Here is a 13,851-nt window from a genome sequence, read left to right on the forward strand (position 1 = left end):
CACCATAAAGGTTTTTTTTTTTTTGTCCATGTGATGGAAAGTGACTAAGGTAACACGTCCCACGAGGGCATCTTGTTTAGAGGAAGCTGCATCAAACACTGCTTACCAGGCTGTTGCCTTCCTGTAATCCTCACCTCATTTGTTTTTGTGTTGTTTTTTTTCTTTTACAGCCTGCTGGTTCTCACATTCTTTATCTTTTTATCAAAATAAGCAATATTCAAACAGTGGCCTTTTAAAAGTGATAAAGTATAAACGGCGATACCAGCCTTTAGATCACTCTATCCAACCACTGCATGTGCCTTAGTTGACTTTATTACTCCACAACGACATTTATAGCATGGTGTCAACTACTGTAGATGCTAATCGTGTTTTTTCTCTTTGGGGGGGGGGGCTTAAGCACTTGTCTTAACAGATATAGTGCGCTGAATGAAATTACTTCATCACATCAATAATTTAAATTGTTTTACATTTCTGAATAGATAGCTTTTGATGGATGACCAGTAAAGGAGGGAAAAAAAAGCTTGGTGTGATCAGGGTTTCTAAAAACTTTCTTCCCGCAATATGAATGTGGAAAGAGAGCAGGAAATTAGTTCAGCTTTATGATTATTTGCAAAAAATATTTGTTATTTATTACAAATAATATTTTAGTTGCCAATGTCATATAATGACAGGCAAAACAAATAAATGCACTTTCACCAGATGGCAAAAGGTACATAATGACTTGTTGCCATTCGTGCAGCATTAAATTATTGTAAACCTCAAATTTAGATAATTTTTCATACCTATGCTTTTTGTGGCAATGTTGTTACAAGATTTGCACTAATATGAAATACATTCGTACCTAGACGTGCGACTTTAAAGTCTTCTGTTACCAATCTTGTAACTCAATTTAGCTCCCGTATATACAAATACAGGGCGGCACGGTGGCCGACAGGTTAGCAAGATGGCCTTACAGTGCAGAAGAGAGGATTCGATTCCGGCTCCGGCCTTCCTGTGTGGAGTTTGCATGTTCTCCCCGTGCCTACGTGGCTTTCCTCCAACGGTCCAAAAATATGCATAATAGGTTGATTGGAAACTCTGAATTGAATTGTCCCTAGGTGTTAGTGTGAACGAGGATGGTTGTTCGTCTTTATGTGCCCTGCAATCGGCTGACAACCAGTTTCAGGTGCACCCCGCCCACAGCCCAAAGACAGCTGGGATAAGCTCCAGCACGCCCGTGACCGCCGTGAAGAGAAGCGGCTCAGATATTTATAGGTTCTGCCCCCCATAAAAAAAATAAGTTACCTGTTTTTTGCCAATAATAACAGCACAGTGCTTGTTCATAAAATTTAAATTTCAAATTTCAATTTAAAATCAAAATTTAATCAAATTTTGTCCAGCAACACATAGCGAAACATGACCCAAGCGATGACTCGTAGCATAATGGAAAATGTAAACGCAAATTGGAGCACTCGTGAGTCGTTCCCATTGTATACAATAGTATACCGGACTTACTATATTCGTTCCCATTGTATACAATAGTATACCGGACTTACTATAAATATATATATGTACCCTAGCTCAATAAAAGTTAGGAAACCATGCTTTAGAAAATAGGAAATATCAGAAGGAGTTCAAAGGCTCCCACTACCTTTCCAGTGAGTGAGTGCTAAGGAATCATTCTAAAGGCAATCTTGCCCTTTTCTGACTGGAATCACACATTAGAGCCATCGTAACAGACGCCCTCATCTTTTGTAATCGGCACATCATATGTAATCACAAAATTTCAGGTTCGACCATTTTGTCAGCGACCAAAGTATACATGTACCCAAAGAAACACATCTGTATTTAACCAACTGCAAAGGCAAGGCTGACTCTAACACAATCTGAAAAGCCTTCCTACCTGATTCATCAAAAGCGGTTTTTAAAGCCAACTAATGGATGGCAGAATAGAAAACGACTCTAAGGCACTGCACTCTCCATTAATATCGCCGATGGATTCTTTGACTCGGAAGTAGGCTTTATACGCCCACCCCTGCAACCCCCAAAAGTGGCTGTTTTGATGACAGTTTGGCACATACACGATGCACTTCCTACTGAATGCAGGAAGTTTGGACCATTTTTTTTTCTTAATACTCAGATAGGTTGCTGCTATAAAAGGCTATAAATAATAAAACAAAACAGACTGGCGCGGCGGTTATGTAACCGCGGAATGACTTACGAGGGTAACAAATTAGCGGAGTACCAAGCTACAGTGGCGCCTTGAAGTTCAAACCTTGGGGCGGACCATAAATTTGGGTAAAGAATATGCCGTTTTTTTAGTTGAAACCATAATATGTGAACTGTCAGTACTAGACTTCAACTTTGCCAGCGTCAAAGGAAAACTTGTCTATCCAATGAGTGGTTCAGTGTCATGATAGTGTGAGTGTAGAGGATGACCAGTGCCTGTCAGTGTTGCTTCTGTAAGCCATTCATGTATTTATTTTAGTTCCGGCTTGATCGAATTCTCAGCGAGACGGTATCCACTTTTTATTTATTTGTTTTGGTGGTCAAATGGCTTTGATTCTAATACTCACTTGCGTTGCACAAATGAGTCCATCTATCTGTTTGTGATGCCCGACAAGAAGGAGCACTGTGGGATAATGAAGACAACTACGTTAGCCGCTAGCTTAGCTAGCAAGCCGCTGAGTGGTTAGCTGCTATATTCTTGTCACTTTGTCCATTTACTGCCCATTCATCAATAACGTTTAATAAAGTTATTTTCATTATTTTTACAGATTAATATGATATTTGTTCATGTTTGATCATGCTTATATATCAATTAATAATGTTAAAACATTACAAAAATCAGGCCTTTTACAGTTATCGTTTTTCTCAGTCGCTTTGGTAGATTTCTTGGAACCGAATTGAAATTTGCAAATCAGTATGTGCGTTTCTGAAAACAATTCTCACAAATAACAGATTCTCCTACGAAAAAAAAATCTCAGAAATGTACCAAAGCAAATGATCAAAAACAATGTAATTAGATTTGTCATTTTCTTTTTCTCTAACACTTAATCAATAAAGATCTGCTGCTGTTTCAGGTCCTGGGGTTTGAATCACGACTCAGGCTTTCCTATGAGGAGTTTGCCTATTCTGCAAGTGGGGATTTTCACCTGGTACTTCAGATTCCTCATAAATCCCAAATACATGCGTGTTGAGTTCATGAAACTCCAAAGAAAATTCTCTTATCTTCACCCCAGCCCTGACACTATCCTTTCCAGCTCCTTCCTCCTTGTCATGATCCGCGTCAGGCATGACAGGGGTTTTTGTATTGTTTTCGTGTCATGCGGTTTTGTTATTGTTTTCGTCACCTCCCTGCCATGTGCACTTTGTTTTTGTTTTGGTCAGCTGTGATAGCGCCTCCCCTCAGCACTCGTCCTCACCAGCCACGCACCTGTTCCCCGTTACCCTCATCACACACCTGTTTCCCATCTGCTCCCCTGATCACTCGGACTATTTAAGCTTCCCATACCGACAACGCAGTGTCGGGTCATTGCCGCACTTTCCGGACTTCCACGACCACGTATGTTACTGTCAAGTTCATGCTCTCGTTCCCGTTACGTCCCTCAGCGTTTTGCCCCGGCTTCTGTTCCTCGTCCTCCTTTTCTGTTAGTCACGTTTTGGTTGCCCTTGTTCCCTAGCCCCATGCCACGTTGTTTGTCTTTGTTTGTTTCAGTTAATAAATTCCCTTCACGTTACTCACCTCTCTGCCTCCTCGCCTTTTGGGTCCACCTCCTCCTCGCTGTAAGGCGAACCGTGACAGAATGACCCGACCGAGAAAGAAGGACCCAGCGAGGGGCTCGCGGCGGCGTCATGGACACCACCGCACGGACAACCTCCCTCAACCTGCCGATCACCTCAGCGCCACGTCTGCTACACTCCCCTCGTCACCAGGTTACGTCATCGATGGTTTACCCGTCATTCCACCCCATCTGATCATCGACTCGGATCACGAGGACGATCTCGAGTATTTCTACCGTCTTCCAGACGCCCAGCGCAACCCGGACTCAATCAGTGACCAGATTTCTGAACTTCAGGCCCACCTTGCTAAACTGGAAGCTCGCATGGCCCAGAAAGAGGAGGAGCTGCTGACTGTACTGGCAAGGAGGGAGGAGGAGAACCTCGCCCAGAAGAGGACCCGGGAACTAGAAGCTCAGATCTCAGAGCTGCAGGAGGATCTGGAAGCGGAGAGACAGGCTCGCAACAAGGCAGATGAGGGGCGCAGAGACCTTGGAGAGGAGCTGGAAGCTCTCAAGACTGAGTTGGAGGACGCTTTAGACTCAACTGCAGCACAGCGAGAGCTACAGGTCAAATTTGGAGAGAGCGAACAGCAGAGGCGGGAGATGGCTGACAAGTTGGCCAAGATGCAGTCGGAGCTGGACAATACCAACAGTCTGCTGACTGAAGCCGAGGGCAGAAACATCAAAGTCAGCCAAGACCTGTCTTCAATGGAGTCGCAGCTGCAGGATGCACAGGAATTGCTCCAAGAGGAGACCCGCCAAAAGCTGAGCCTCTCCACTCGCTTGCGGCAGCAGGAGGATGAGCTGAACGCTCTGCGGAAGATGCTGGCTGAGGCAGAGGAGGGCAAGAGGAACGCGGAGAAGCAGGTCTCCTCGCTTCAAGCCCAGCTGATCGACATGAAGAGGGCTGACGCTGATCAGGTTCCCCGTCGCGGCTGCGCCCGGCCCGAATGCTGCGCCCGGCCCGCAATCACCTCCACGTCAGCTGCAGCAACCCATGTCGCCGCCACGTCAGCTGCGCAGACCATGCCGCCTCCACGTCAGCTACAGCAATCTACGCCGCTTCCTCATCGGCTGCAGCCTCCAGTGCCGGTTCCTCACCAGCTGCAACCTCCAGAGTCCTGTACCGGTTCCTCACCAGCGGCCGAGCCCCCTTCCGGCGCCTCGGCCGCGTCCCAAGTACCCGATCCAGCGGAGCACGCTGTGTGTCCGTTTCAAGTCCATGTTCAGGCGGAGCACTCCCTGCGTCCGTCCCAAGTTCACGTCCCGGCGGAGCACGTCCTGCGTCCGCCTCAAGCTTATGTCCCGACGGAGCACGTCCTGCGCCCGCCTCAAGTCCATGTTCAGGCGGAGCACTCCCTGCGTCCGTCCCAAGTTCACGTCCCGGCGGAGCACGTCCTGCGTCCGTCTCAAGGTCAAGTCCACGTTCAGGCGGAGCACGTCCTGCGTCCGTCTCAAGATCAAGTCCACGTTCAGGCGGAGCACGTCCTGCGTCCGTCTCAAGATCAAGTCCACGTTCAGGCGGAGCACTCCCTGCATCCGTCCCAAGTTCACGTCCCGGCGGAGCACGTCCTGCACCCGTCGCAAGTTCCTGTCTCGTCGACGCTCGACGACCAGCCGCCGATCCACGTTCCTGTCTCGGCGGGGCTCGACGGCCAGCCGCCGCTCCACGTTCCTGTCTCGGCAACGCTCGACGACCTGCCGCCGATCCACGTTCCTGTCTCGTCGACGCTCGACGACCTGCCGCCGATCCACGTTCCTGTCTCGTCGACGCTCGACGACCAGCCGCCGATCCACGTTCCGGTCTCATCGACGCTCGACGACCAGCTGCCGCTCCACGTCCCTGACTCGGCGGGGCTGGACGACCAGCCGTCGCTCCAAGTTCCTGTCTCGGCTGCGCCCGGTCCGCCGCCGCTCCAAGCCTCTGCCTCGGCTGAGCCCCTCGACCCGCCGCCGCTTCTCGTCTTAGCCTCGGCGGCGCACTCGATGAGGCGATCTGGGCCTCCCGGACGCCCGCCTGAATGGCCACAGTCGGACTCCCTGGTTTGGCCTCCCGGACGCCCGCCCGAATGGCCACGACTGGACTTGCGGGTTCGGCCACCCGGACGGCCGCCTGAATGGCCACGAAAGGACGCGCTGGTCTGGCCTCCCGGACATCCGCCAGACCGGCTTCGATCACGGGTCGTTGACCCACCGCCCGACCCCTTCCGCCCACCCTCGTTTTTGGACATGGTTTTTCTTTTTGTTCTTTTTGTGGGACGTCTGGAATCCGTCCCTTAAGGGGGGGGTACTGTCATGATCCGCGTCAGGCATGACAGGGGTTTTTGTATTGTTTTCGTGTCATGCGGTTTTGTTATTGTTTTCGTCACCTCCCTGCCATGTGCACTTTGTTTTTGTTTTGGTCAGCTGTGATAGCGCCTCCCCTCAGCACTCGTCCTCACCAGCCACGCACCTGTTCCCCGTTACCCTCATCACACACCTGTTTCCCATCTGCTCCCCTGATCACTCGGACTATTTAAGCTTCCCATACCGACAACGCAGTGTCGGGTCATTGCCGCACTTTCCGGACTTCCACGACCACGTATGTTACTGTCAAGTTCATGCTCTCGTTCCCGTTACGTCCCTCAGCGTTTTGCCCCGGCTTCTGTTCCTCGTCCTCCTTTTCTGTTAGTCACGTTTTGGTTGCCCTTGTTCCCTAGCCCCATGCCACGTTGTTTGTCTTTGTTTGTTTCAGTTAATAAATTCCCTTCACGTTACTCACCTCTCTGCCTCCTCGCCTTTTGGGTCCACCTCCTCCTCGCTGTAAGGCGAACCGTGACACTCCTTGTCAACAAACATTCCAAAAGCTTCTTTCCGCTTGCCATTAACATATAAAACAGTTTACTTGTAATTTCATCGTGACACTTTAACAATTGGCACGTCTCTGTAAGCGCCATTATTACTCATTCTTCATTGTAGCTTTGTCACGTTGTCCTCCAGACAATTCAATTTGATCAGTATCACTGCACTATTGCGTGTTCTGGTGCTAATGGCGCTCTGTACTTAGTAAAAATTGACGTGCCCCGAAAAAGGTTTATAATTGCCAAGAATTGTCAAAAGATTGAGAAAAACACTGCTTGTTTCTAAATGAACCTCATTAATTCACTTCAACAAAGTATATTGGCACCAAGATGGCAGTAAATTGTGCCAATTAATTTTTTTATTGCTTTGGATTAAGGAAACAATGGGGAAAATCGAGGTTAGGCCCTCCTCGTCCCCAAAACGGCGAATGAGTGAATTTTCGAATACCGAAATGTGAATATGCTGTGGCTTACTATATGCCGTAAATATAAATTGACCTATTTTGTCTTTTTAATTTGGATTGAAATGGATTTGTAGATTGATTAACATTTTTAGAAAGACTATTCAATGATACTACTTTTACTTCATGTGTAAGATTTGGGGGCTATGCTACAATTTGAAATGATGCTTCAAGAAGAATACATCACAATAGTTCCGACTTGTTGCATTCAATTCTCATGTAGAACCTTGTGTCTCAGTTTTAGGATAAACACAGCGTGAGAAGCATGACATCGGGGTTTACAACTCTGGCAGGTCATGGGTAAAAGAGAGAGTAGGAAATAGCTTAACTATTGATTATCTTGTCGGCACTGCAGGAACCAATCAATGGCATGGCTGCCCATGGCTGTTCATCCGGGATGAAGATCTTGTGAACGATGGCCAAGTAACCAAATGAGACCTACCATATATAAGCGTAGAGAGCATGTCGCAGTCAAAATGTGCAAAAAACCAATAAAGGATCAAACCAAGCTGTGAAGACAACAAGGACTTGCTAAATGTATCGATTGGATTGTTTCTTGTACAAGTGTTAATTCCTTCGACATCCCTGAAGTCACTAATTGGATAGTGCTTCTCCCGATTTTAATGCTGGCAGTGTGGGTTCAGTTTTCTCTCAGTGAATGTGCACGTTAAAGCTTGTCTGCCTTCATGTGCCCTGGAACAGTCCATGGTGTAGTTTTCCTTTTGCCCAAAGTCAGCTGCTGTAGGATCCAGGTCTTCTTATTCCTAAACAGGATGAGCGGCATCGACATTGGATGGATGGCAGATACCATTTTTTTTGGTCCTTTTTGGTGTTATGTAGTTGAAACAGCATAGCCTGCATAGTAAATGAAGTTATGATTGTCACATTTAATATTTAATTTCTCAGCATCTCTGCATACAATGCATTATTCTTCTTTGATTGGCTGCCATCATGGATGCAGGTATGCTCGGTAAGTGGGTTTGGATAGATTTCACTCAGATAAATGCAGATCCGATCATTTCTTACTTTCTTACTTGCAATAGCATTGATAGCATGTGTCTCTTAAGTAAACAAGGCTTTATTGTAAAAAAAAAAAAAATTGCATGGTAAATCCATAATGTCAACTTGAACCCGTCCATTTATTTCTGGTTTTCCCGTCTGAAGTGAAGAGGCCGTTTACGGCACACGAGGGGCCACTTCCTGCCCACTGCGGCCTGAGACAATCAAAAACAAGTATTGTAATGATACCTGACAAGATCGTCAGACAATATCCTCCAGGGTGCAATGATACTTTGCATTGCCGTCGGCAGATCGATGCGACGGATGCATTGAGGCCGAGGTCGAAAGATTGTCCGCTTGTGCTGATTCCACAGTGACACCATTTGACCTTATGAGAATAATACACACCCCCCAAAAAACAGGCTGTGGTTAATGAAGGATTTATTACAGTGTGCGTGTGTGTGTTTTTTTTATTACATGAAATTCAATGATGGTGCTTTTATCATTTTGGGAAAACGACTGTTATCCAATTGAACACTTGGGCCATATTTTCATGCACACTACAATTCTAGTGTAAAGCATGGTCTAACTATGTGCATGAGTGGACGATTTCTTCTTTTGGTATTTTTGTAGACGGGCAGGCAAACATGGGCGTTTGCGCCTGGCATGGAAGTGAACACAAGCAATCAAAGTGGTTCCCCTTCTTCCCCTATTCAACGCAGGAAACTGAGCGCACCCTAACCATACCACAAAATTATGAGGACAATGAAACACTCCATTAATAAAATACACTTAGAAGGAAAACCTCACTCCTCTCTTCATCATATCTTTCAATATTAGCTAGATGGCACGATCACACAATCGGACTGTAATATTGTCCTGTACTTACATACAGCTTGTGTTCGTCTGAAGACGACCCGTTGAACCAGTGACGTCACACACACACTAAGTGGGTCAAACTAGCTGCCGGCCCGTGGGCGTTCCGCCTCACAAAAATATTGCGTTTTCTGCATCGTTTTCGAGTCCTTTTCATTGTGTTTTTACGAAAGCAAACATAGGAATTTTATCCTTTGGAAAACAGCTTCTAGGGTAACTTTTGTTTCCTGTCCCTTATACTTTAATAATTGACGATATTCAGCTACAGCATGTGATAACACTAATCGTGTTCAGAATTCCTCACAAGAATTATCAACGATGATTTAACAATGTAGGAAACAAATAAATAGCAATATACCACTCTGCTTACATATTAAATTGACCACATTCCTTGGAAATCATCTTAACAAGTGATTTTTTTCTAGAATTGGTCTATAGGCTACTCACGTGGTTCTTCGGGGCTTGGACGATCAGAGGATCACTGGATTTTTTTCAGGCAAAAAGACAGTCAACGTATGGTTAAATTGTCCTGTGTTTTTCTTCAGAGTGATGTTGATTTAAGAAGAGAAGTCACACAAAATAATTAAATAAATAAATAAACCAATGGATCCAATCCAAACTCCGCCCATGAGTTCCTAATACTACACTGAAAAATTTTTTTGTTGAATTTACTCAATTATATTTCATCAATGAATCCATTAAAATAAAATCATACGGACCCAGATAATTTTTTTTAAGTAGACTAGATCTACTTAAAAAAATCATCTGGATCAGGACAATTTTAATTCTGTGCAGGTACTCGAGAAAATGAAATTGAGTAAATTCAACACACCATGTTTTTCATTGTAGGTAAATCTCTTCCACTGGTACTCTAATGAGAAGGAATTATTGGCAACCGAGCTTTGCCCTGAATGATTGATGGGTCCTCTTTCAATCCTTGGCAGTCAAACAGTCTGCTGCCATGCAGAAAGAGAGTCTCACTGACACATGTAGGACGGTTGGTAGATAGTGCAGAATGCACAAATGACAAAAAAATAAATAAAAAAAGTTGTATTGCATGATTGGCTGTGCATTGCCAGTACTTACCACAACCTTCAACCGAGTGCCTTTACAAAGTAATGATCCAAAGCAAGTTGAAACAACAAGGGAACTGTACCTTGGTCTTCAGCTGTGATGGAAAACCTTGAATTCCTCTGAGGAATGTCGTCATGCAGCGCAAACAGAAGCCACGAGCGACACACAACAGCCTTTAGTCCTCAGCGATGGATGAACACAACAATTAGACAACAGCACCTATCTATTTAGATGTGTGTATAGTCCATAAATCTTACTGATCTATATCATGAAGCTTGATACAGACTATTAATTAATCTCTTAGATGTTGGGCGATACCCCTCAACTGATCTTCCTGAAGTTGTACACCAGATTTTTGCTTTTTTGCAACATTTATCACCAGAAGAAACTTCAGCCTCATGGGAAGAACATTCAAAGGAATAAGAGTTGGGAGTAGGTCACATACAGTAAACGTGCAAGTCAAGTAAAACTCAAGTCTTACCCTTAATGTTTTAAGCAAGTCCTAAGTTACTCTGAAAATCCAACAAGTTAAGTCCCACATTGCATTGTCGATTGCTTATTTTATTGTTTTCTCAATTAAACACGTAACTAATATTAACCTTAGTTACTGTTTGAGCTGCGAGGCTGATGTGCATAACAATCGGCTTCAGCGCTGCCGCTTTCCTGGGAGAAAAAAAAATTAAATCCCCAAAAATCAAACGGAATGTCATCACCATACATGATGCCATTGGTGAGCAATTTTATCGTAGAATGTTTCAATGTTTTTAAGTTTTACATAGGTTGTCTTTGTCATTTGCAGTACTGTTAAAATATTCAAATAATGCCTGCACATTTAATAAATGTTTAATAATGGCAACAATGATGAGAAGAAACTAAGTACATGATTTGTTAGTGTACTTGAATATATTTTCAGTTAGCAGTGCGCTGCTTGAGTGTTTATTTATCAGACAATGTTTTGATTTCACGCCCTACATTTGACACCAGTCATCTGCAAGCTGCTTTCTGCTCCTAACTTTGTCAAAATAGCTTCTTAATTTTTTTTCATCTTTAACAGGAGACGCTGAGCTCTTTATTGATGGAAATCTTGAAGACTTACAATATAAGGCGTACAGAACATGGTAGCAGTTGTGACACGATGACACACAAGATAGTCCCCATTCACAGACAGTATTTATCTTTCAACTTAAGTGCATTTCACAGTTTTACTTACTTATTTTACTTTTTTTGCACAAAAATCATAGAGTACATAGAAACATATAGTAAACTTTCGCATCCCAGCATTGCCTGTAGGTTGTGTGATCCCCACTCATTTTCATTATTTCCAACGGCAAAAATGATGACAGGAAGAAAGCTAAATTTTAGCCTACTCCTAAAGTCTTACGGTCGAGCCATTATCACTCTTGACGATTCCACAGCATGACAGTGTAGCATATCGGATCCTGAATCTTCGCAGCATCACTGACATGTCAGGGCACAAACCACGTGTTTACGTAATGGAAAGCCAGACTTTCCAGTGTCACCATCCTGCTCCTCCTTCTTTTCATCCTCCTCCTGTTTCCAACACAAGCTGGAGAGAAAAGAATCCGTGCACGTTTCGATATGGGTGCACTTTTTTGTGTTGTTAAGGGGAGGGGGAGTTAGCGTGGCATTGATACAGACGCGCGGGGATCTGCACGCATCGAGACGCAGCGGTGCGGGACTGGTGGAGGCATGCAAACTGCGATGGGTGCCGTGTGACTAGGGGGGCGAATTTGGACTTGTGCAGGGGGTCTTCATAGGATGCATCCTCCCTTGACGTGTGACGCGGTGCTGATCCACCCTCCTCCTCCTCCTCCTCCTCCCCTTCAGCTTCTCCTCAGAGTGATGAACTAAACGCGGCGATGGTTCTCTCCTCCTTGGAAGTCCGCCGTCTTTTATTGTTTTAGTTGTGTGCGTGTACTGTAGTGTGCGCGTGCGTGTACGCGTGTTGTGTGTGCGAGTGAATGTGTGTGTGTGCGTGCGCGCGTGAGTGTGTGTGTATGCGTGCTGGCGTCTCCTCCCCGGTGCGACACATGCAATTAAGAGTACCTTTTCTACTTGAGGACGCCACAAGAAGAACGGGAAGAAGAACAAGAAGAAATCATAGCATTGTTACGAATAAAGACACGTGAGAGAAACAAGAAGCCCCGCACAGACAGGATATGCTTTTTTCCCTTCTTCTTCCTATATGATACAATTGGCAGGCTTTACGAGGAGAACTGTGTTGTCATTATTGTTACTATTGTTATTATTATGCAACCGCAAGGATCTCATCTCTCTCCGGGTGTTTGAGCCACTGGATTCGCCCAAATCAATCAATGTGGTTTCTTTGGAACATTTTCAGCAAAGGAACGCATATGCTGCAGTGTCTTTGTGGCAAGAGTCTCAAGAAAAACAAGAATCCAAGTGGTAAGTGGCATCTTTGTTTTCCCTATCATACACCAAGTGTGTGTTTTTGCTTTATTGCTCCTCCGTTTGGCAATTTGTGACAGGCCCTGCAATGCTATATGTATGCAGTAATGCAGAGGCACACACAGTCTTAAGAGAGGAGGGACAACTTATTCTGTGCATCTTCCATCAGTTTGTTGGACAAGTAACAAGCTGCACCACATCACCTGCAACTTTTCCCAAACTAACTGTTATTACATAGTTATTAAATAGTTGTTACATGGGGAGTTCTGGGTGAGGGGCCTTATTTCTGTTTGTATAAAGTCTACCAAATACTATAGTAAATTAAGAATGCAAACAAATGCATGCGCATTTACGACTTGAATGCTCCCCCACCCTCCTTCCCCCATGGTTTTATTTGTTCAGCGTGCTGGATTAGCCGCGTTCTCGAGCCCCTACATCGCCCATGTGCCGCACGTTGCCCACCCCTGCACTACATGATGCCATCCTAGTTCGTACTGCAGCAGCAGTAGCCCTCCACTGCAACAGCACTTCACGATTAAACGGGGCCCCCACCAGCACCACTGCATCGGCAAAGCAATGCAGTGCTTTTTTTGGTGGGGGGAGGTGTGTGTGTGTGTGTGTGTGTGTGTGCGCTAATGCAACAATGCAAGGTTTATTTCAACAGGCTGAATGAGGAGATGTGTTTAATCATAGTGCATGTGGTGGTGTTGGTGGTGTGTGTCTGTGTTGTGCGGGGCTACTTGTTACTCCATGCAGCCTGGCGAATGGAAGATGATGAGCTCAGCAGTACAGTGCAACTGCACCACACATCAACATCTGACTGCATGGAGAGACACTCTGACACTGCAGGAGAAACAGTTGAATACGAAAGATCACTGCATTAGGTATACTACGACATGGTCTAATGCGCTCCAAGTACAAACAAATATGACAAGCAGCTCTCAGTATGTTGCAGTGCGACGTGTTGCAAACCTAAAACATTTTATTAAATTAATGCCTCTCTGACAATGACACTCCAAACCAAGCATTATCTTACAACGGCACTGTTTTAATTGAGTGGATCTTATTAGACTATGCAGTTGTACCGAATGTTTTAGCCATTGAAAGATCACAACATATGTTTGTGGCATTTCTTTCACCCCAATTCAGGTTGAACAAGTCCACCTTTGGATGAACACGAAAAAGTTTGTCACAGGATTAAGTCAGCTATTAGCAACGTTGGCACAACTTGCTGCTTGCTACCATGTCTCACAATTTTAATGTTGTACCATCAGTTCATCCAAGTTTTTACATGTTTCTTCATGTGTCCCTGAACAACATAACACTGCATAGCTAACTTTTGTAGTAATGTATTTAAAGAAAAAGAAGTAAGGAATACGTGCTATCATTTGCCGGACTATTTAGTCTCAC

At 44.9% G+C, this 13,851-nt stretch overlaps 1 protein-coding gene across 1 annotated transcript in view; it reads left to right on the plus strand.

Moving 5' to 3' along the window:
* Positions 1-11,579: 11,579 nt before the first annotated feature.
* Positions 11,580-13,851, plus strand: part of fgf14 (fibroblast growth factor 14) — an 86,875-nt gene continuing 84,603 nt past the window's right edge. Inside the window, exon 1 of the mRNA XM_088314574.1 lies at positions 11,580-12,438. Within this exon, the coding sequence (XP_088170700.1) occupies positions 12,348-12,438 (91 nt within the window). The 5' untranslated portion in view covers positions 11,580-12,347. The remainder of the gene's footprint in view (positions 12,439-13,851) is intronic.

This window comes from Idiotropiscis lumnitzeri, chromosome 14 (genome assembly GCF_059441095.1).
Source record: "Idiotropiscis lumnitzeri isolate Australia: NSW breed Sydney's pygmy pipehorse chromosome 14, RoL_Ilum_1.0, whole genome shotgun sequence".
Lineage (NCBI taxonomy): Eukaryota > Metazoa > Chordata > Actinopteri > Syngnathiformes > Syngnathidae > Idiotropiscis > Idiotropiscis lumnitzeri.